Here is a 24,207-nt window from a genome sequence, read left to right as displayed (position 1 = left end):
ACCAGGTGCACATCATCATCCTCCACGTAATCGTCATCTGCAACCCTTGACCACTTCACATGACTAAGTTTAGACAATTAATGTTTAAACATTTGCTTGTAAAGGGCTGTGCACAACATTTTGGGCTTTTCAAATCTGAGCCTCTTTCCTCAAATTTCTCCATGAAAATTCGTCATTTTTCAATTTGGGCTCTCTCCATGGCAACTACCATTGAGATGTCAAGATATGGCATCGCAATTAAAAAATTCTCGGGCGTTGGCTTCTCCATCCGGAAGACAAAGATTCAGCTCATACTTTTGTGAGAAGGCGCATGGAGAGTCATCTCCACTAACAAGACAAAGCATGTTGGGGGCAATGCACAACTTCATCAAGAATGGCTCAAGAAGAACGAAAGCGCATTCACCATCATTGGGCTCGGCCTCTTTGACAACCTTCTTCATCACCTTGATCTTACAAAAACGGAAAAAGAGATATGGGTAAGCCTTTAAGCAGCATTTGGGGGAGATATTAATAATTCCAAATTATTTATAAAGTTGCAATTGTTTAATATCTCCTACAATCCTTCTTAGACTCTTAAGCAACATCTTGATCATTTAAGTCTTCTTTACGAACAATTAACCACTCTCAATAGCTGTTTGGAGGATGATGATAAAAAGGCTATACTTCTTAATAGCTTGATGAAAGAAGTATAATTCCATAAAACTGTGACAACTCTCAAGGTGGCTCGAGAGATGAAATATGAAGAAATGGTCACCATCCTTTTGGGCAATGAAAGGCATAACATAGATGCTGACATAATACCAGTAGCCTTCTACACCAAGAAACAACCAATCAAGTACTGATATTGTAAGCATATTGGCCACACTATTGACCAGGTTACAAGAGAAAAGACAAGCAGCAATACAAGCAACATGCCTAATATGCTACTGCTAATACCTTATCAGATAGTGACCCTAATGAGCCACCTACTAGTTTTGACAAGGCCCTTAATGTATCTGTTCAATCATTGTCTCTTGACAATGCAAAACCTTATCAGCATGCTTTTTGAATCAAATCCTAAATAAATAAATAAATGTATTTTAGAATTAGACATTGACCATGCCCATATATGTGTTAAGACCTTTTCAAACACTTATTGCGTGGGGTACTCTGCCTAGAATTTTATCCAAAAAGATTTGTAGTTTGTATTTATGATTCTATTAGGAGTTATAGCTCAGGAGGAATTGGGACCACTTACCACATGACCTTTGAGTTGATCCTAAAAGTTATACCCATGTATTTGGCCTTTGGTCATGTGCCTAGTGCCTTTGAGGCACACATGCTTTTAATTAGTCTTTGAGACATGCACACACACCTTTGAACCATGCCTTACTTTGGGTCCCTAAGCTTTTTGGTAGACCATATCATGATCTTTCTCATGGTGCATCTCTCTCACTTATGTGCTTCCTTTCCAGGATCATTGTATGGGATTAGACACTGCCTCTTAGAGATAAGACCTTCTCTTTTTCTTTTTCATATATTTCATGTTATGGGTTTAGCCACCCATGACCCGAAGGGAAATTTGTTAGATTTATTTATCACTGTGTGTAACACACATTATTGTGTGTAAAAGTGCGTGTTTAGGTATGGACACCTTTTACACCACTTAGCATTTAATAAGGGTCAAAGTTGTGGGTGGATACCGATCAATCATGTGAGTGGGATTATTCTCAAGTTAGGAAGAATTCAATTGATAAGCTCACAAGCCCTCTCATTCGGACCACCATCAAGATATAGACACTGATGAAAGCCAATGCTGCTGAACACACGACATGCAACTGGGCTAGATGTTACTCGACATGTAAGCGGGCTTTTTGTCTTTTATGAAGTATCCGGGTAGGAGGGTCCCATGGAACTACTTTGCCACCAGTTTCTCCATATATTAAAAATAAATGTCATGAAATTCATAAGTCATCCAGCATGGCTAAACTCAGAATATTACTGGATAATGTGGTGTCGCAAGCTCAAAATTCTTCAAATAAGCGGGAGAGACTGGGGGGGGGGGGGATACTCAGGTTGCAATGATCCTGAAAGTGTGTGTGAAGTAGGTGGAACACCACCCGGCAGAGGTAAGGATGAGGTCCTAAAGGATATGCATATGTTTCCATAACCCCTCGGTGTGATGTGCGGTGCGACATGAGGTGTCTGAAATGGAAATGTAAATGGTGTGAATGGAAGTGGAGAAGCAGCGGAAGAATACGGTGGGATGGGTGGGTTTTGAAAATGTGGTGTTTGAGGTACAGATGCATTTTGTTCATTTTTATCATTTAATGATTAGAAATGAAATGTGAAGATGATGATACACCAATCAATGAAGAAAAAGGAATACCAAATTCATTCTGATTTTGTGAAAGAGACTGAAAAGAAGGAAGGTTAGAAGAAGAGGTACCTGGCTTTTTCTTATAATCCCCAGACGTGTGTTAACATACAAGAATTGGTCCTCAAGAGGACCTTTTCCGTAGTCAACAGACTAGACTCTTTCTTCCACATGATCTCTACCAGAATATTGCAAAGTAGAAGAGGTAAAAGAAGAGGGAACAAAAGACGAATCTAAGGTGCCTTGCATTGGAGTGGACGGAAGAGCATGAAAGAAAGAAAGAAAGATATATTAACGTCTACATAAGGCCAATTTGGCCTATGAGACAAAATCCAGATTACATCCGTGTCTAATGTGATCTCATCAGTAAGGTAAAGATAACATTACAGGTAAGTGGGTGGCCTATGAAACAATACTGAAAATAACTATACGATGGGGCTATACTAGGGTTGAACCGTGTGTAGTGTTGTTCCATCGATAGAAAAGGAAAGGAAAGGAAAGGAGAACCAGATCTGATTTAGCCATGTACAAAAGTGTGGTGGAAACTATGGGCTGTAGTTGGTCTCAAGATTTGCACATGATCTCAGCTATGATGCGGTCCCTAGCTGCTTCACTGATATGCCTGGTGGTGACTCTGTGGTGTCTCGTGATAATGGCTCTAATCCGACTGTGGTGTGGCCTCCTCGGACGTGGTCCTGGTAGACGAGGTCGTCATGCTTGACGAAGGAAAATGGCTCTACCCAATGTGACTCCACAGTGTGGCCTGTAAGGTGTCTGGTGTGCTAATATGGGTGCTAATATGTCACCAGCATGTGAGAAATGTTTTGCTACTAGTCCATTCTCATCCTGTGCCCTCCCATTTTGTAATCTATAGATTGCATCCATAACCATTTTCCATGTGAAGAAAGACCACTGTGTTGGCCTACAAGCTTGTGGGGGCTGCATAGGTGGTTGTCTTGGTAGGTCATACAACTGTCTCCCATAGTCAATCCAAGCATCTGGTGATGTAATCTGTATGGGGGGATGTCTTTCATGAAACATCTTCCATGCGCTCTTGCTGTCCCGCCCCAAAAATAGCTGATATATCTCTACTTCTGCTTTTGTTAGGTAGTCTCGTTTCTTCTTCCGCACAAGGCGTTTGAAGAACGTCTTTGCTGGGTGATGTGTTTGAATGCCTAGCTCCACTTCCCTCTGTAAGCGAGCTCGGGTGACTCTACATTCATCATCATACCAGCTATTTTGGGGAGCAGTAGATCGTGTGGGTCTACATCGGGGCAAGATGTATGGGAATGTATACATGGCTGATCCATGTATGGCCTTTGCTAAATCCCTTGTACATTCTTCCGACGAGATCTACTCAAGTCCAATGTATGTAAACTGGTCTGCAGAGAACCACTATAGATGTGTGAGGTGTCTTCTGTAAAGTAGTATTTGGGATGTTTAGGGAGGCATGGTGTTTCATGTTTCATATGTACACAAGAGAGCATGAGTGTCAGAATAGCATGATCTGCTGCTATGCCAACTGGCCTCTTAGATATCTTGAAATTTTGGATGTCTGGTGTCAATGCTGGTGAGCCCATCAGGTAGTCCACAGTACTTGCCCCTCCTTTGTGATTCCAACATGTCAAATTGTCAGATCCTGGCCATTGTGGCAGACCATTAAAGATGGCTAGTTCATGTGCACTTCCCAAAGTCAATAGGTGTGTCCTATTGATAACCAGGAAATCAGTGCAAATAAACGCACCAAAATGTGCTCACATGGAAACATCTTTTGTTAAATTGATACTTTGTAAATGTACCCCTTTGTTAAAATCAAATATGAAGCAATGTAAAATGTGTAGTCCAAAAGAGACACACTATAAAATATTCCTAGGAAAATGAAATGTCAAATCCTTTTGTCTTATGCTAAAAATTGAAGGGTCCTTTTTATAATTCAAGAAAGGAAAAGGAGGTGGTTGCAGTCGTGGGATTTGGGGAGGTGGGAGGTTGAGGTGGTTACACCCTCTCTCTTCCTTTATCTTCTTCTCTCACGGTTCATTTCTCCCTCTCTCATTTTGGCACAACTCTTGCCTTCTTGTTCTTGTTTCCCTCTCTTGTGCTTCATGCTCATTTCTCATGGAGAGTGAGGAAGAGGAAGAGGGTGAGGATGGAAGAATTGTCAAATTTCTTGTGTGTCCCTCTCTTGTGTGTTTGGAGAGCATGGTTCTTGGTGAGAAAGAAGAGGCTTCTTGCAGGTTTTGTGTCCAGCAATGTATTTGCAGCCTCTACCTAGCCGGTTCGTGGTTCTATTTGTGCCGTGGCAGGGTGCCCTTCATTTGGTGCACTGGCCGGGAAAGAGGTGGCTATGAAGTTTGCAAGAGCTTCAAAGGGTTCACGGTCAGATTTGGATCATGGAAAGCTTCATTCTTGGCTGCATCTTGAAGAATGAGAGAGATGATGAAGAAGGAGATGGTTGCAGATCGTTGTCATACCCATTACAATAGCCAATTTTCCATTTGTCTCTGCACAATTGCACGAGCCTTAATGCCTCTATCTAGTCTTGCCTTATCCACACTCGTTTCGCCTTATCCACCGTCTCAACTTCCTCTCTCCTCCACGCTATAGCACTGCTCCCACAGCCTTTTACTACTCATTTTCAATCATCATTTGCAACACGTCGACTTCCCCACTGCCTATCCATTGTACAATTCATCCAAGGTCGTGTGGGAGAGGGTAGGCGCTAACATAGCGAATCAATCATGAATCAATATAGCACAGAAGAAGAAGCAGACTGGCAAGGGCAAAGGAAAGAATTGAGGGTAGTTCCTCATGTCGAGCGGCCACAAACCCCTTATCTCCCCCCAAGAAGGAAGGGCGATGTCTCTCCTCTCCCTCAGCATCATCATCATTCATCGTTGCCAGCGCAGAAGAAGAAGCAGCAGCACGACTTCAAAGAGGAGACGCTGTGAGCAGTAGGATGTCTGAAGCCAACGCCAGAGTCCGAGACCCAATATATGGGTGTGGGGGTGCCATATCCACATTGCAACAGCAAGTGGCAGAGTTGCAAATACAGCTCGTAGTTTTCCTTCGGACGTAGCAACATCCTCCTTATCCACATCCTCATCTGCTCCACATTAGTAATAGCAATGGCGCCCAACGGCAGTAACGATGACCATTCAATTTCCATTTCTTTTTGTTTAATCCTTTCAATCTTGAATATGTTAAAGCCAGGATTTTAAATCTTTCATAATCAAAATCTTCTTTAAGGCTTCTTCACACACTTTCATTTTTCTATTCTAACATGACCATGACCCTTCATCAAGATCATCCTATCCTAATCACACAACTTTTGGTTCTTTCATTTCTTTGCTTCAATAAAACCTATTATCCTTTCCGTTTCTGTAATCCATAAATTGGGTGGGAGAACTCTAAATCAATATCTTTTGTAAGGGTGTACTTCATTTATATATCATTTTTGGGTTTTCTTATGTGCTTCATTCGTGGTTATCTTTCATTCTATATTGAGTGTGATGTTGCTCTTGTCCACAAATTGGTGAAAAGCCCTATCTTTCGAGTTTTTGTTTGGAGTGTTTTATAACCTAGGCTCAACGTCCTAGTTGTGATTCTATTTTGTGTGTATTTCCCTCCTTATCCAATGGCAATTAAAAGACGATGAAGAAAAAAATGAAGACCGAAGATTGAAGATGAAGTTTTTCAAAGAGCTGATCGTGGTTCTTCTTCAAGTTTGTTCGCGGGGACGCTTCACACTTAAGCATGGGAGGAATGATAACCAGGAAATCAGTGCAAATAAAGGCACCAAAATGTGCTCACATGGAAACATCTTTTGTTAAATTGATACTTTGCAAATGTACCCCTTTGTTAAAATCAAATATGAAGCAATGTAAAATGTGTAGTCCAAAAGAGACACACTATAAAATATTCCTAGGAAAATGAAATGTCAAATCCTTTTGTCTTATGCTAAAAATTGAAGGGTCCTTAGACCTTAGTCCATGTATGCAAATTTGAATTTTATAATTCAAGAAAGGAAAAGGAGGTGGTTGCAGTCGTGGGATTTGGGGAGGTGGGAGGTTGAGGTGGTTACACCCTCTCTCTTCCTTTATCTTCTTCTCTCACGGTTCATTTCTCCTTCTCTCATTTTGGCACAACTCTTGCCTTCTTGTTCTTGTTTCCCTCTCTTGTGCTTCATGCTCATTTCTCATGGAGAGTGAGGAAGAGGAAGAGGGTGAGGATGGAAGAATTGTCAAATTTCTTGTGTGTCCCTCTCTTGTGTGTTTGGAGAGCATGGTTCTTGGTGAGAAAGAAGAGGTTTCTTGCAGGTTTTGTGTCCAGCAATGTATTTGCAGCCTCTACCTAGCCGGTTCGTGGTTCTATTTGTGCCGTGGCAGGGTGCTCTTCACCTATAAGTACTCACTTCTTTATCCTGGGCTCTACTGCGTAGGCCTATTTCATCTATGTCGATCTCTTTGAACATGGCACTGTCATGCATATAAAAGTCACTCTGTCTATCTCCATTGCGTGCATTGAAATCTCCTACTAATAATATGTTCCCACTGCTAGCATATCTCATGATATCTTCATAGAGTACATCAAAGGGAGATCCATCTCGTGTGGCATAGGTAGAATTTGCAGGAGAAAAGCAACATATTGCGATGAATATATCCCGTAGTCTTCCTGCATGTATCCTAATCCATAAATATCGTGCATCATCATCTCTTTTCATTACTTGCACTATCCCTTTGAGGTCTTCCTGGTATAGTATGGCCACACCTCCAGAGCCCCTAGTGCTTCCTAGTTTTCTAGCTGCTGGACGAAATGCACTTTCCCACCTGTATCCCCGCATGTCTGGTAGTCGGCTACCTTTACATTGGTGTGTTTCTGTGTACATTGCTATATCTATGTTTCGGAAGCTATCTTCAAAGTAACTAGTATCCAAGCGCAGGGCTCCATTACAATTTCATATTTACATCCGAAGTGTCTCATAGGCCCCATACCGTCACGAAGTCCTTTTGTCAGTGATGATGACTCATCCATCCCTATAAACAGCCCACTTTCCCTCTTTGCGAGCCTCCAATACCTTGGGCATGTGTTCTCTGCGATGCGCTATCTGTGCTGGGGTAAGGTCCTCATCCAAATAAATCTTCTCACCCTTGAGGGCTCTCCTCTTGGAGAGGAAGGCCTTTTTTTTCTCTCTATCTCCAAAGTGAAGAATTAGAGCCTTGGACTTACATCTAAAGCCCCAATTTTGTCAGCAAGTGTCTTAGCATCTTCCTGTGGGCTGCTCTTCTCCTGCCATTCTACTACCCGTACATGTAAAACCCTAGTCCGTCTCCTAGCCTTTTCTTCCAAGGTAGCATTCATTACTTCAATCTTGTTCAGTGATGTTCCCTTATTCTTTTTTATTGTTTCAATCCATGGCTTCTTCTATCTGCTTCTGTGTTGTCTTTGCCACTGCTGCCCATGAGTGAACCTCCCTTTCACATGCCTTCAAAGCCTCTTTCTCTTTTTATAGTTCTTCTTGCGCGTTCATTTCTTTTTTCTTAAATGTATTCAATTCTTCTCCCAGTTCTAAGATTTCAGCTTTGTAGGCATCTACAACTTTCAGCATTTCAATTTTCAGCGCGTGCATTTCGGACAGCATTTGTGCTTGTAGGTCATTCTTAATCTTTATCTGCATGTCTTGCGTTTCTGCCCTCTCATTTACTATTAGTTCGGCTTTGACTTGCTCTCGTATCTCTTTCTCTAATTCTTGTCTCATAATTCGTAATTCAGAGCGAATCATGAGATGAATTTCTTCGTATTTCTTTTCATTCATGGTGCGTGAAGTCTTTCCATTCCTGTCAGATGCTGGGGAGACGGTCCAATCACGGACCCTATGGCCATACGTCTTGTACTGTGTGTTCTTAGAAGGGGTGTTGAACATTGCTTCCATGGACGGTTGTGTTAGTTCTTGATTAGATTCGTCTCCTAGATATTCATTTTCCACGGTTTGATGCTTGTATTTGTCTACATTATCCATCTCTCATACACTGTGTGCAAAGCCACTCAACTTGTACTTTGTATTGTCAGATCAGAGCAATTTCTGCGATTTCTTGCAAATTTCCAGGGTTTCCCCAACCCCTCACTAAATTTTTGCAAGCCCAGTAATCTTTTACAAGCCCAAATGCGTTCACACCGTTTTCAGTTACTGCTCACGACTGCATTCTCTGGTCACGACTGCTCACGTCTGCATTCCCTGCTCACGACTGCATTCATTCAAACCCGTGTGCGAGAGACTGCTCACACGACTACATTTCCTGCTAACTAGTATGTGAGACCCTGCTCACGACTGCATTCATTCATTCAGGCCAGCATGTGAGAGAGAACGATTGCATTCTCTGATCACGACTGCTCACGACTGAGTGAGAGAAACCTGCTCACGATTGCATTCCATCACGCCAGGTACATCACCTTACGCTAGGTCCCTCACGCCACGACTGCTCACCATGACCAATGAATGTAGTATCTGTCACGTTAGCATCTGTCACGCCGGCAAGCCGTCAGAGATCTGTCATGCTAGAGAAAGAGAGAGCCGTCACGCCTGAGAGTCACCATGCCAGAAGCATCCCGTTGTCACACCGGCCGTCACACGCCGTCACGCCTGAGTCTGAGTAGTCACGTCTAAGCCGTCACGCTAGAAGCATCCTGTCATCACGCCTGAGCCATCATGCTTGAGCCGTCACGCCAGAAGCATCCCGTCACGCCTGAGTGTATGTAGTCTGTCCCTGATGGAGGTCTCGACCGCCCTGGAACATCATCAGATTTATGCACAACATCTGAAGAGAGAAATTCATGCATATCTTCATTTAGAAGCTTTTCTTGAAGGGCAATCCTTCGATTGAGCTTCTCAATCTTCTTTCGTCAATAAACTATGATCAATTTATATTCTTCAGAGGTTAGCTTGCCTAGCTTTTCTTCCATGTAATCAGAAGTGTCTTACACCATGTTGGAACTTTGTGGAGCAAGCTGATCAGCCCACTCTCACTCGGTTCTCGGCATAGTTGATTCTGGAGATTGAATCGGTGTTGTTGGTTTGAAGTCATTTGAACCTACTATTGTTCTTGCTTCTTGTGTAGAGCTTTCAGATCAAAGGCCTAGGTTTCTCAGAGAGTACCAGGTTTTGATACCTTGTAAAGAAATGCAGAGACAATGAACATAGTAAATAAATGAAGTGATATAACTACTGAATAATACGATGCTCATGCAACAAATACACTATGCAGTGAATGAATATTGAATCTCGAACTCCTGTATCTCAAGGATCAGGGCAGGGGTAATGAGCTAGAGAGTATGTCGTACTCCGAACGGATTTCGAATTGCAGCAAGGCAGCCTCCGAATGTCAAACACCAGCAAACGTAGCAGTGAGAAGTTGGATCTGATGTAGACAGCAGTGAGGAGAGAGAAAGACTAAAAGCGCAGGCAGCAAGTGAGAGAAAGACTATAAACGCAGACAAGACAGCCTACAAGAGAGAGAAAGACTAAAAACGTAGGCAGCAGGATTGTGATGACGTGGCAGGCTGTATGGCAATAGGTTTGCACAGGAACAGCAATTGCTTGGCTGGAATCAGCTCCAAACTGTGTGAAGAGGGCTGGGAATCAGGCGCCAACTGATGGAGACAGCAATGGACAGCTTCGACTGAGATGTCCTGTGCGAACGGGGTGTGGGCAGCAAGCTGAAACACCTGAAATTATCAAAAACGAGATTGAACAAGAGTGGAGGGTTGGCTGCCTATTTATAGAAAATTAGGGTTCGAGATCCTCTCCCACTTAACTCTCTCGATCCGCTCCCCATTTTAGGGTTTTGGCTAAAATAAGCTTGTTTTCGGGCTATTTAAGTGGCTAAGTGCATTTCTTAGCACAACAAAACCTAGAGCAAATGATATCTATATTTAACATCACGAGTGATAACTTACATGCATGTTTTAGTTAAAGCTGAAGTAGGACTTGCATTTCAAGTTTTTCTCACTTCCATGTGAATTAGAGGCAATTGCAATGTGAACACGTGCAACCCATGTGAATCTTTATGAATGTACATATAACCTGTGGACGTCTTTATGTATGTACATATAACCTCTTGTCTTTTTGTTTTGATCTGTATTCTTTTTCTAGTCAGTAATTGAAATGATCAATTGACTTCCACATATGAAAGACACTTTCCACTTTCCTTGGACTGCTGGTTCTGTAAGCTGGAGAATAATGGTGCTGTTTTGTATGACAAATATTTCTCCTCTTTTTGTGGGGTGGGGGTCCGGGTATCTGATTTTAGGTTTGGGATAGGAGGTGCTTGATGTCAAGGAGTCGCCCAGCAGGAATACTTATTGGGCATTTAGAAGGAATTACCTATATAGATAGTCGTGGAGATGGACGGTATCTAATCTCAAATGGAAAAGATCAAACAATCAAATTGTGGGATATACGCAAGATGGCAAACACAATTTCAGGAAGGTAACACGGTCAACTTCTATCAACAAAATGCATTTGTGTAAACACTTGTGTGAAAAGTTTTGCACGTGCGCGCACACGCATGTGCACACACACACAAAACTTCACATGTATGAATGGATGTGTTATATATGCATGTTTGCTTGTCTGATCTGATAGATGGAGTAAAAATGCAGTAACAAGGTTCTTTAGAAAAAGGGAGGCACTGTGACAGGAAAAACCTCTCCAGGATAGTGCATTGGTCATAACAAACCTATTCTCTCACCTGTGCTGTCAATGCCACTGCTGCATCAAATTTCTTCAATGAGCACTAGGGTTCAACAGCTGTAGTGTGTGAGGTGCATTATCTTATTGCTGGGTCTCCTTGTGAGAGTAGAATTGTGATGTGGTTTTCTGCTTTATAAATTCAGCAATTCATGCTTTTTAATTAATTTTTGCTTGGCACATTAAACACCCTCACTTGTTTAAAATTGTTTTCTGTCTGCTAACTATGTAATGCTTCTTGTTTGAGTAGCAAATTTGGAAAGAAGATACCATCATTCAGCTGGGATTACAGATGGATGGATTATCCGGGCCTTGGAAAAGATATTAAGCATCCGAATGACCAGTCACTTATGACTTATAAAGGACATCGGGTTTTGCGGACGCTCATTCGTTGCTACTTTTCACCACTTTTCACGTATGATAACTATACTCTCTTTCTTGTGCTGATGTTTATTAATGCGTCATCTTCCTTTTCAGGAACAGTGGCCAATCAGAAAAAAAGGTTTTAAGGCTATGGCTAAGTGCATGGCTTTGCTCACCAAAGATACATGGTAGTTGGAACATGTAAAATCAAGTATCCGTGGGTGTTGACATACATCTCACTTTATTTTTTATGGAAAGAAGTGCTTCCATATTTTCTTTAGACAAGGCGGTTGCCAGAACACTGGAGTGGAGTCTTCATTACACCATTGACTGATAAGCACTGCTGCCTGATTATGTTTTGGGTACACACCAAAAGCATTGCATCCATTTTGGTTGAAGGGTTTTATCTTTTACACACTTGAGAAGGGTTGGGGATGCAGTTGTAGATAAATTGCAGCTTAATATCAACAAGTTGAGATAGTACTCCATCACCCAATATGACAAAGAAGCCCTTGAGAGCCAGTTTCTTCCAGATAGGTCTTATCAGACCATTGGACAGATTAGCTATAACAGCGGGCTACTGCTTCCTTTCCCTGGTCAGCACTTATCATCTATTGTGAAAATACGGCATCTATTATTAAATCACTTAGCTAATCATCTTTTGGATTCCCATAGTAGCCATGAAACAGGGTTCACCGTTTTACTGCTGAAATCTTTCAGTCTGCAGGTGAAATGTTTGGCCATTTCTGTCCAGAAATATGGGTCACCTACTATTTGATATTATATTTCTTAACCTAATTATTTGACTATTTCACTTAAGACCTACCTAGGGGTTAAATGTTTAAGGGCTGAAATGTTTTTGTTAGATATGCTCACCCTTGTATGGCGCCACCAATGATCCATGGTGCTCAAAGTTGTAAGGCCCTATTCTAAGGAGAAGCCATGTGTGAACCTAGACATTGGTTAGGTCCGAACTTGTATGCTAAATAAGATCTGTGTGATTGGATGGCAAAAAGGTGTCCTTTTTGGGTCTAGCCTTCGGGTTAGATAGTGTAATTAAGTTGGTAGCAATTTGAGCACATTGCATCTTGTTGTGGGGTGTGGGACTCATTAGGAACCTCTATTTTGGGGTCTAGGGGTCCACGGTCCCCTAACTGGCATTTTTTAAGGGGCAAGTAGTCCCTTGATGAGGGTTCGAGGGTAGTGGTCCTGGCCTGACGGTAAAGGGAATATTCTCTAGCTGATTAGGCAATGTTCATAATATGATAGATCGGACAAGCCGACTTGACCACCTTTCCAGGCTATAAAAGGAAGATCCCTTCAAAGCCATTATCAATCTATCTTTCATCTAGTCAAAGTTTTTCCAGCTAGCCTTAAGCTCTTCGCCTATCATTTGTTTGGATTGCGATCTAAGCTTCGCAGTGAAAGCGTACTGGTGGACAAGATCTGTCTTTGTATCTGCTTGTTTGGAATTAAAGAAGTTTATGTTATATGGGAAATAGATATTGGGAATTTAGTCTGACGGGATACAACTGTTTGCCAACAAATGATTTGTGAGACCAGAAGAGGGTGTGTCTATGTCATGTCTCATGTGTGACCTTGGTAATTGAGCCAGGGTGACATGATAAATAAATTAAGAATTGTAATTATAGTGCATCAAGGCTAGAAACGCCATGAGTCTTAGAGTAACTAGCCATGGTTGTAAACCCACTTTATAGGACTCAACAATACACTAAAGTTTGAAGCCTTTTCTAGTTTTGAAACGTTATAATTCATAGTTGCCTTCGTACATTGTGCGGTACTGTTCGTACCGTACGATATGGTACGGATTCATACAGTACCATATGATTCCTACAATACGATATGGTGCGTATCCATACGAATTCATAGAGTCAAATTGGCCATTCCTGGCCATAGTGTCTAGCGCATTTCTGTGTGTTCCTACACATTTCCGCTTGTGTGTTTCTTGGTGGGTGTCATCCTGCGTGGCACTTTAGGGGGGTGGGATGCCTTGGATACTTCAGCCTACCCCCTTTTCTAGCTTTGCTCTCCTCCCCTAGCCCCCCTTGGATTCCATCCAGTTGGCTGCCTTGTTTGACCTCTGTGACTCTTTGACCCTTCTCTTATCTACAAAAGGTGCTTCTCTCCTCCATGCTTCCACACCAATTCAGCAAGCATTTGTCATTCTCGTCTCCCTCTCTTGAATCTTGAATCTTGATGGTGATTTGTGATTCATGAAGCTCTAGCCTCTCACTTTCTTCTCTTTTCTGCACCCTATCAAGGCTTAAGGCTCAAACCTCTTCCATCCCATCCCCGCTCTCTCACTCTTACTCTTTCAACTTTACCCCAACCCTCTCCCTCTCTTTCAACTTTCAAGAGTCAAGACTCAAGGATCTCACTGTCCCTCTCTCTCTCACTTTTCCTCGGGCCTCTCCATACGAATCGGCACCACGACTCGTAAGCAGCACGAGGCCTTCAATTTGCACCCCATCCATGTGGAGAGGGACATAAAGAAGTCCAACTCCCACCATTGGACATGCAAGTATTGTGGGAAGCGCTATACAAGTGGTGGAACCTGGCTTCTTCAACATCTTTCCAAGACGGGGAGGCAAGTTGCTTTATGCAAGGAAATCCCTCAAAACATCATGGACGAGATTCTCGCCAAGATGAGAGGGGGATCCACAAGAGGAGGAGGAAATGGCGTATCAGCACCAACTTCTATGCCTACTAATGAGGAAGTGTCGAATGTGGGCGTATCTTCTATTGATGTTGGAGAGGCCTCCACCATTGGTGGTGGGGGCTTCATATCCGCATTCGGCTTCAGCAAAAGACAAAGAGTGGAGGCTCATACGGCAATGGAGAGGCAATCCTCTCTCTCTCAAGCTCTTAGTCATGTGTCACGAGGACGTGAAAATTTGATGCTTTGCTTATGTTTAATTGACATTTGATTAAAGGATTAATCAAATGTGCAATTAAAAGATGCACATGTGTTGCACATGTGAGGTGCAAGCTAATTTTTCTCAATTGAAGGCCGAAGGACCCTGTGAAAAAGATGGGTGTCAAAGGCAAAAGTTGTAACAAGTTACACTTGTTAGATTCTAGGTGAATTTTGGTGTCAGTTTGTCCCTAGGACCATTAGTTGGCCATTAAATGTCAGTGGTGACACTAGGGACTAGGCATTAATTAATGGATTAATGCTTGTTCAAGGGTCAATGAATGCATGGGACCACTTTGGGTTGCAAATGGCCTAGCCAATTAATTTTTTGATAGGCAAGGTCAATTTTCTGGGCATGGATTAAGGGCTGAATTAATTAATTCTAAAAATTAATTAAATGGCTGGAAATTGTTGAAAATCGATTAAGAAAGCTGCCACTTGGCAAAACTTTCCCATGCAAGTGGGGGAAATGCTAAACAGGGCTGAAGGGAGAGGGAAATCCTGTTTTTTCATTTTGGAGCTGTTGGAAAGAGGTGTTGGACTGTTGTTGCCAGCTTTTGGGGCCATTTCCCAACCATTGGAGACCATTTTGGTGATGAAGATTGCATATTCTTGACCTTGGGAAGCTGGCAATTGTTGCTGATGCACTTTCTCTTGAAGATCACAGCCTTTGATACTCCTATTGTTGTTGGTGCATCTGTTTGGGGCTGGTACAGCAGGGCAGCAGCTGATTTTGATTAGTTCTTCGTGACAAATCTCAGAATTTTCTCTCTCTACAACATTCTCTTATCTCCTTCAGCCTATGCCCAGCCATTCTTAGCCATTCTTAGCCATTTGGAGGAGATCTCAGCTATTTTTGATGGGCTGATCTGAAATTTCTGCAGTAAACCCTAATTTACAGCAGAAATTAGGGTTTAGTAGCCACCTTGGGATTTGTGCCAGAGATTGAAGGCTTAAGGGACTGAAATCAGCAGCTGATAATTGAAGATTATCAAGGGATTTCAAGAGCCAGCCCATCCCGACCCGAATTGATTTGGGGCAGTATTTGGCCAGCCAAGGGTCAAATTGGAGAAGAAGTCCTGGGTGAATCAAGGGGCAAATGACCCAAAAGGTTTGTTGGTCATTTATGACAGCAAGAGCAATGGGTTAGTAGGAGGAGATTGAAGAATCTCAAGTTGTACTCCTTCCAATTGAATGAAAGCTAAAGAAATACCGCAAGAGGCGCCAATTTTGGGGCCAATAGGGAGTCTATTGTCCAAGAATGTTATGGTAAAGTGTGTATTTCATTTTATGTGCATTTATTTATTGCTGTAATTAACTCTTAAATCAGGTTATCACTACCCATTCCAAGAAGGCTGGTTTCATCACGTTTGTGGATCGGTTGCCTTTTCTTAGAGAAAGGCAAGGACGTGCGGATTTTGAAATTGCATGTACGGTGATTGAGTGCAATCTTACATTCAATGTTCTAAAGGAACAACAATGGAAGAAGATCGTAAAAGCCATTGCCAATGTGGGTCCATGTGAAGGATGGACCAGTGCCACATACAATGACATGAGGACGAAGAAGATTGATGAAGAGAAGGAAAGGATTGATAGATCCCTTGATCCCATTTGTGCCACATGGATCAAATATGGCGGCTCCATTCTTACTGACAGATGGAGTGATCGTAAGAAACGGGGTATCATAAACTTACTCGTCTCATGTCCACTCGGCACTTTTTTATGGGTCGTAGACACCGGTAAGAGGGGGAGGAAAACAACAGGAGCATTCATCTACTGCCACATTCGGCAAGCTATCATTGAGGTATATATTGTCTTTTAAATTTGCTTCACTTTCTTTCATTATAATATATGTATAACTATCTATCTCCCTATTGTCTCAAATATCTATCTTGATTCTCTTTTCCCCCTAAGTCTTTATCTCTCTTGATTCTTGAATCTTGAAAAGGTTCAACTTTCTCTTTCTCCCTCTAATCTCCAAGTATTCTTACTTGCTTACTTGTAATTTGTGGTCGTAGGTGGGCGCCTCGAATGTCGTGTAAGTTGTTACAATGCATTGAATTGTCAGCACATGGGCCTTTTGCTTGAGGCTGAGTTTCCCATGATTGTGTGGACTCCATGTGGAAGTCATTGTTTAGACTTGCTCATGGAGGACATTGGGAAGCTCAAGTGGGTGAAGAGCGTGGTTTGCAAAACTACATCAATTGTTGTCACCTTTTTCATGGTAAATGTAAAGGTGCTTGCGATATATCCCAAGCATAGCACACGCGAATTGAAGCAGCCTTTTTTAACTCGGTTTGCTTACATATGGTTGTTGCTCGAGTGCCTTTATGAGGTGTAGTCCGCCTTGCGCCAAATAGTGGTATCCATGCTATGGAATAAGTGGAATGAGTATGGGACAGAGGAGGCCAAAGCCATGCAGTGCTCATGCCTCAATGAGTAGTTTTGGCAGAAAGTCCATGCCATTGTCATTGTCATGACTTCCTTTTATAGGTAGTTATGTATGAGTGATTGCGAGGGGTCCACCATGGGCCTTCTCATTTACTTCTTTAGAGCGGTATCGATGGAGACACGTGCTTGCATGGTGATCATAGAGACATAGCGTGCACATTTCTAGAGATAGCAGAGAGGAGATGGGCATGGATACATAAGCCTATCTATTGTTTTTTGCATTGGTACATCTGGCATACAAGTCACTGATGATCATGGATGATAGAGAGCTCAATTCGGACTAGCTTGCTTATTTGACTTGTGTGGTTCCTGTGGATGACCACAATGCAGTACTGGAGGAGCTAGGATGCTATGCGGATTAAAGAGGACATGCGGCTTTTACTTCGCCCACTTGTTAGAGGAGAGAGTCACTTGTGAAGCCTCTATTTTGGTGGCAAAACTTTGGATAGGCATTTGAGACCCTTTAGCCCTTAGCCATGAGAGTCCTTGCTAAGGATTACTCTTTGGGTGTATGTGAGAGAACCTGGAGTGCCTATTCTCTCATTCATATGAAGGTTTGCAATTGGCTTAGCACATGATAGTTATGATGAGCATGGGTAGTCCAAAGCAAGTAAACACTTAACCATAAAATTTAGAAATTGTTGTTTTAAACTTTAAAGTTTATGCTTTACAATTTAGACTTTAGCATTTACAATCTTATGTGCATTTTGTAGGTGAATGTTGATACATTCAAGTTGATGGGCGACACTCTTCTGAGTGTACATAAGGAGATGGATGAGGAGGAGGAGATGAACTTTATAGAGCTTTATAGAGAGCTTATAGCAGCAGATAGTCATGACACTTGTAGTTAGTGTGCTCATGGGTGAGGAGGTGGTAATAGGGGCATGGTCATTTGGCGCCCTCTAACATCGAGAAGGGGTGGTTAGAGTGGCTTGCAGACATTTGTAAGGCGAGGCTCTAGTAGCTGCCGTCTCATGCCTCATAATGACATCCCCCTTGCCTACATAGCTGGCACCTAGGGAGCCATCATTTGATGATGATGGTAACCTCATTAGTGAGATGAGTAAGAGAGTGTCTTATCATCCGAATTGGAGGAGTCATCTTTAGACTCTCTTGATGAGTACTTAGATGGTTTTGATAATGATGACGATGATGATAGTGATGCCTCATCATAGTCTATAGACTCATAGGTCTCTCTCTTTTTCGTATCTACTATCATTGTATCCACATGCCACTATGATCCATTATTCATATATGTACTAGTCTTTAGACTCTAATTTGTATCGCATGTTGCGCACAGCGCATGCAACCGCGAGGGCAACCCTCATGTATTCATCTTATTTTGTAATGAAATGGCTATTCCCACTTTAAACATGTGTTCTATCATATAACAATTTATGGTTTTTTTAAAAATCAAGTTACTTTTTTTTTCATACTTGATTTAGCACTGTATTTTATTGCGTTGTACTGTAGTCTGTATCGTACCTTTTGTATTTGACAACTGTGACCTTATTCAAGAAAGGACTGTTTGTGCATTGTATGAAACTTTTTCCTATTGTCTAGTCACTGCATGTGAGGGCATGCATCAGTTGTACCCTATGAAAGTCCCTCCCTAATCTCTTTGTTATTCTCTTCACAAGTGCCCTTGCAGCCTTGGTGCTTTCTGTACACTTATTTTTGCTGGTGTCATCTTCATGAAGCCTGCTGTCAACTTGCCTTTGTTCAAGCCGCGGACTTCTAGGGTATCTCCACTTCTGAGTTGATCTAGATTTTGGGCAGGTATCAGGGTGTCCTAGGCTTGGGACAATTTCTAGCTAGTGTCAATTGTGTTTGCATACTTGGACAGTTTATGGTTGGTTTTAGTTCTTGCCTCTATGTTTAGCAAAACTGTCTCCTCTTGTCAACTTTAGTTTTTGCACTTTGCTTTTATGCTTAGGCCTCTCTTTGCTTTGTTTGCTGAGCCACGGTGTTTATCAACATGGTGTCATAGCAGATCTAGGTTCCTATATGAGTGCGTGTGTGTGTGTGGCTTGCAATTTCTCAAATTTTGTTACTTTGGTGCTGTCATTGTGTGCAAGTTGGTTTTCCTTCACATTTGTTGGGCAGAGGTCTCTCCTTCAGCTATCTTGTCTTTAGAATGGGAGTAGATGTGGATGTAGAAGAGTTTCTCTACTTCATTGTTCCCACAAGGATGAAGGTGAGAATGGTACTACCAAGACTTATCTTCATGATGCAAGCTCTTCCTAGAATGTGGGCACTTGCTAAACGCTTTTGTGCTTGTACTCTTTGTCAGAACTAGAGGGTAAGACTTGAATTTATCCTTCTTCTCTTTTTTCTTCTTCTTCTTTCGTCCTTTCCACAATGATGTACTAGCTGCAAAAGCTTGTCTAATGGATCTTACTCCTCCTAATCTTGTCTCACAATGTTGCACATGCTGCTTGGAACCATGGGGATCAACTCCTCCCATGGTATCCCCAACTTTAGAGGTGAGAAGAGTGGTATAAAACACATCATATTTCAATGAAAAGAGCTCTAGAGACAGAGTCACAGCTAGCATGCTAACCTAAAAATGCAAGGTCATCCCGTATCTCCTCCATCTTTGTGACATGATCCTTTATGGTTGGGGAATTTTGGACAAAAAGAAGTTGTAGCTTCATCTTGACGGTTACCCTATGGGTGAGTGTCTTGATTTGGTAAACTGTAAAGGGAACACAACCTGGTCCAAGACATTGAGGCATTACAGATATGTTGAATGTGGATTGGGATAGTATCATAGTAACTCATGAAGAGGAACAACAAGGCTTGAGAATTGAGCTGGTCTCATCAGAGTGCTGAATCTAGTGAAGATCCAATCATTGGATCCAATAATGGATGGAGAGTTGGGGCCTGGGGGTGTGACGAAATGCTAGAGGTCAAAAGTGCCTAGAATACACTTGATCTTGGACTGCATTAGGGCCCAATTTGAGCTGTCAAGCTTGTCTTTCTTTGGGAGTTGGGGAAGGATGGGCACTTGAACTGGCAGTGTTGTGATGGTCATCCATGGGATGAAAGATTAGACGATGAAGAAAGATAGGAGTTCTGAAGGGATGGTGGAGGGAAGGGATGTAAAGAAAGATGTTTACGATTGTAGATTGTTGCCCTGAGGAAAACAACTCGCACAAGTTGGAGAAGCTTGGATTTGATTTTTCCATCATCTTTTTGGGATTATGATAGCAGAGGAGGGGTCCACCAACTCAAGGAGCCTGGTTTCAGAGCAGATCTATGATAAAAGGCTGCAGTGCGTGGGATTTTCATCTCTCGATTTGGCGATGATACCATGAGGGAGTGTGCAATGAAGGAGGAACACATAGAGAGAGAACAAAGATGAAATGCGCGTTGTAGAGAAACACTTGAACATAGAATACAAACGCAATCGTACGACAAAGTATAAGACTTACATAGAATACAAACACAATTGTATGACAAAGTACAGACTTATAAAAGAACTGAGTAGGGTCAAACAAAGATAATGAACATAAAAGATGAAAGAATAATGAATGAATAAATACAATGCTCACTGTAGTAATCACAGTATGCAGAGAGAATACAAAACCTTGAACTGTCGTGTCTTTGAAGGACCGAGGTAGAGGGTATGAGTTGGAGAGAGTGTCTTACTCTGTACAGACTTTGAAATGCAGCAGGCAGCCTCCGAATGTATACAGCAGCAGCAAGTGCAGATAGGGAGAGTTTGGATTAGTGTTGAATTGGACTAGACAGATCTAAAGAGTTGGTAGCATGCTGGAAACTGTCAGAAGGATACATGCGACTGCTGTAAAGAGTAAAGGCAGCAGTAATGATGATGTGGCAGGTTGGTGAAAACTGCTGGACTGAAAACACAGGCTGTAGATGCATGATCAGCAGTAAATGCAGCAGTCTGGTCACTCCAAGGCAGTGGTGGATGATTGCTGAAAATTGTTGCCTGATGGCTGTAGAACAGTCGTCAGCAGTATCTGCAGGGATGGAGGACAGAAAACAGCCACCAGCTGACTGATGGAGGGCTGGATGCAGGTGCTAGCTGATGGACAGCAACCTCAGACCGAGATATCCACCAAAAAGGGGTGTGGATAGTATAAATAGGTTCCAACAATCTACAAAACAAGATTAGGTTGAGTGATGGGCAGCCTGTCTATTTGTAGATGAGTGGATTCTCCCAATTAGGGTTTTTGCTTATGGGACACAGACACACTCTTGGAAATACTGGTAGTATTGAGTTTTGGGGTTGTAATAAAGAGCTTATCAAGTTATAATGCATTTGTTGGCTCAAAACCCTGTCTTATACCCAAAATTGGAATTAGAAAGGAATTGCAAGCATAGCTCAGCTCATAATCATCCCAAGGCATTCTACTTCAAAGCAACTAGGGCATGAGGCCAAGGGTGTACATCAGCTGCCCAAGGACTACTAAGACTGCATAGGTGATTGTTAGCTTACGAAGGGAGCTGAAAGGGTCACCCCAGAAAGGCAAAGGCATTGAACAAAGGGTGCTCAGTGGCTGCCTAGTGGCCTACTAGGATCTGGAAAGGGGATGGAAAATTTTGAACTTTTTTCCTTTGTTTTCGTTTTTTCTTTTGGAGATTGATGTAATCGTATTAAGTATGTATGCCCTTGGGTAGAATAAAAGGGATGGTTGGATCCAACATACCCCCAAATTGACAAGCTATCTCGTATGCCCTTGGGAAGAATGAAAGGGATGGTTAGATCCAACATATCCAAAATTGACAAGCTATCTTGACCATTCGTGGGTGTCGGTGAAAAAGAAAAGTATGGGGAGTATGTGTGTAGGGCTACCATACAGATTGCTTAGGAAGATTGCCATGTGAGCTGCCATAAATATGGTGGATAGTTGACCACTCTTTGCATGAAAAGGGATGAATATGCATGGATACATGTTTACATAATGCCAAAGCATGGGATAATATAGAGGGCAATGTGATAGGTCATGCTTAAGCGAAATGTGATGCAACGGTGTTGCTTGGACAATGCCCTTGAAGGGAATTGTTCAGTGCTGCCCAAGTGCCCTGTTATAATTATGATCAACAATATGGAAATGGATGATGATACAAAGGTATGGATGTCCAAGATCTTGTAAGCTCCAAGAGAATACCGCCTCCTCTCACCATTGGATAGTGGAAGGAGAAGTAAGCACCCCCTCTCTCCCCAGGATGTCAATGTTGATGGGGGAAAGTTGAAGCACCTGAAGAAAAGAGTGAGTTGCATGTCCAGCTAAAAATTTGTGAAATAAATGGCCTCCAAAGTTGCCTCAAGGAAGGCAAGAATTCGTCCTTGGAATGCTGGTTGAGTGTGAAGCCCCATCAAGAAAGGGCAACCAAGGTAAGGAGTACCGAACAATCCAAGTCTTCGTCCACATCTAATGGACAGATTGACTAGTGCGATCCATTCTGTCCAGCACGATACGATTGAAGATGCATGATTATCCAAAGTGTTTAGTTGTTTTAAAGTGCCCATGTGTGACCGTTCAAGGTTACTTTTAGGGTAGTTATAGGTGTTGTTTAGGCTTCCTTACCCGCAACACACGTACACACACCATCAATATATCACTACCCTAGACACAACCACAGAGAGATGCAAAGCTTGTTGCCTATGCCTAGTTGATCCACGCCCTCACAGGAGGCATCATCTGTAGATACAGAGGATACTACAGCATCACTAGGGAAACCTAATCTTGCTGCATTAGCCTCTGTATGCTAGATAGACCCATGAGAGATATCCTGGGAGATGAGAGTGCCTCCCGAGCAGTTCCACATTGTATCTGGCTTAGACATCATTTTGTACTCATCAACGATGTCTTGTTCATTGCTTATTTTTCATTTAGATAGTCATAGCATTAGATGATAGCTATTTTGGGACATGGAAAATTCCTTGAGTTTTCAGATGTAACATTTTGATCTCATAGTTGGCTTTAGTCTTTTGTAGACGTTAATATAGCTCTCTCTCTCTCTCTCTCTCTCTCTCTCTCTCTCTCTCTCTCTCTCTCGTGCACCCCCTCCGTACCTCTCCCTTGGCAAATGGAGTTTCATCCACCATAGCTTGCTGCTCATAGATGTGAGCTCCATACCCAATAGTCTACTTTGCACAATTAGATGCCTAGAGTAGTGTGCTACATGATGAGAACGCCAATCTAGTAGGTGCCACTTGGACAATGTCGTTCTTGTGATTGCTAGTGAGAAAACAGAAAGTAACAACGGGATTTCCCAAGAAAAGCCGAGTATCCCCAACATCTAGTAGGTGCACAAGAGGGGAGAAGAGTGAGAAATACTCCGTGATTAATGACATACCATTTGGTTGCAATTATTTTGTAAAAATAAGTTTGGAGGCTTCTTTTTAACTTTTTGCTAGAGATAGATGAGGTTTGGCCAAATTAGTGGAATGTCAAATGTTACACTAGACCACTCATGGCAATGTCCTATTGGCTTAGTCACTAATCTTGTTAGTAGTGGACACTAATGAAATGGTGCCCTTTTTGGTTTCAAAATTTCCCTAATGATTATAAACTCCTATAGCAACTAATGAGCTACCACAATTTATCTGGAGCAGCATCAACAAAGTGATAGACTCTCACTTGAAGAAGGGCCTAGAGGTGCTCCGAGACGTGTGCAAAATGTAGGATTGAGATATGGAAAATATCAAAGAGATGATGGCAGCTATGAGTGATGATGCTATACAACAAATCAGGGAGGAGATGACTAAGAAGATGCAAGAATGGAAGAATGAAATTTATGAGGAGATTACAACACACTTCACCTCTTGGAAGGTGGACACTGAAGCTTCTCTCGAAGAGAGAAATAGGGTGATGGAAGAATTCGGGCACGAGATCACTGAACATTGGAACCGGCTTGACCTCCTTAAGGGGGAGGAGGGGGGGAATCACCGAAGCAATGCTCAACAATGTACAAACTAAAATAGATGAGCTGAAAACACACATCATGAAGGAGATTAATACATGGGTAACCATAGTGAAATAAGTACAAGTGGAGCTGGTTGGAAAGTCCAAATGGATTGAAGTGGCAAAGAAGGTGCCAACAAAGAAGAAAGTGTTAGTAGATTAGTCAGCTCATGATTGAGTCTGCACTTGTGGTACAATAGGCTGGGCTTAGAGATTATTTAGGCATTTTATTTGCCATTGTTTATTGTGGTTTAGGCATTATTTGCAGCCAGTCGGCCAGCATTTAATGCTGGCCGACCAGTCATATTTTAGGCATTTATTTTGGCCTATTTATTGTCAGCCTCCCTCCTACACATTCATTCATCACTTGTCAGTTCTTGGGGAGAGGAGTAGGTGCTAGTGCCTCCACAGCCGGTGA

The 24,207-nt window shown here is 42.2% G+C and overlaps 1 protein-coding gene across 7 annotated transcripts in view; it reads left to right on the top strand.

Annotated features, from left to right (window-relative positions):
* The window catches only part of LOC148022094 (transducin family protein / WD-40 repeat family protein), a 135,171-nt gene that overhangs the window by 73,974 nt on the left and 36,990 nt on the right, over positions 1–24,207 (top strand). For all 7 annotated transcript variants that reach the window (XM_087697723.1, XM_087697719.1, XM_087697722.1 and 4 more), the window contains 2 exons: positions 10,660–10,838; positions 11,350–11,514. In XM_087697723.1, the coding sequence (XP_087553849.1) occupies positions 10,660–10,838; positions 11,350–11,514 (344 nt within the window). The remainder of the gene's footprint in view (positions 1–10,659; positions 10,839–11,349; positions 11,515–24,207) is intronic.

This window comes from Lygodium microphyllum, chromosome 17 (genome assembly GCF_053477565.2).
Source record: "Lygodium microphyllum isolate KBCC chromosome 17, Lygodium_microphyllum_v1.1.10, whole genome shotgun sequence".
Taxonomy (NCBI): Eukaryota; Viridiplantae; Streptophyta; class Polypodiopsida; order Schizaeales; family Lygodiaceae; genus Lygodium; species Lygodium microphyllum.
This window is presented reverse-complemented; position numbering and strand designations above follow the sequence as displayed.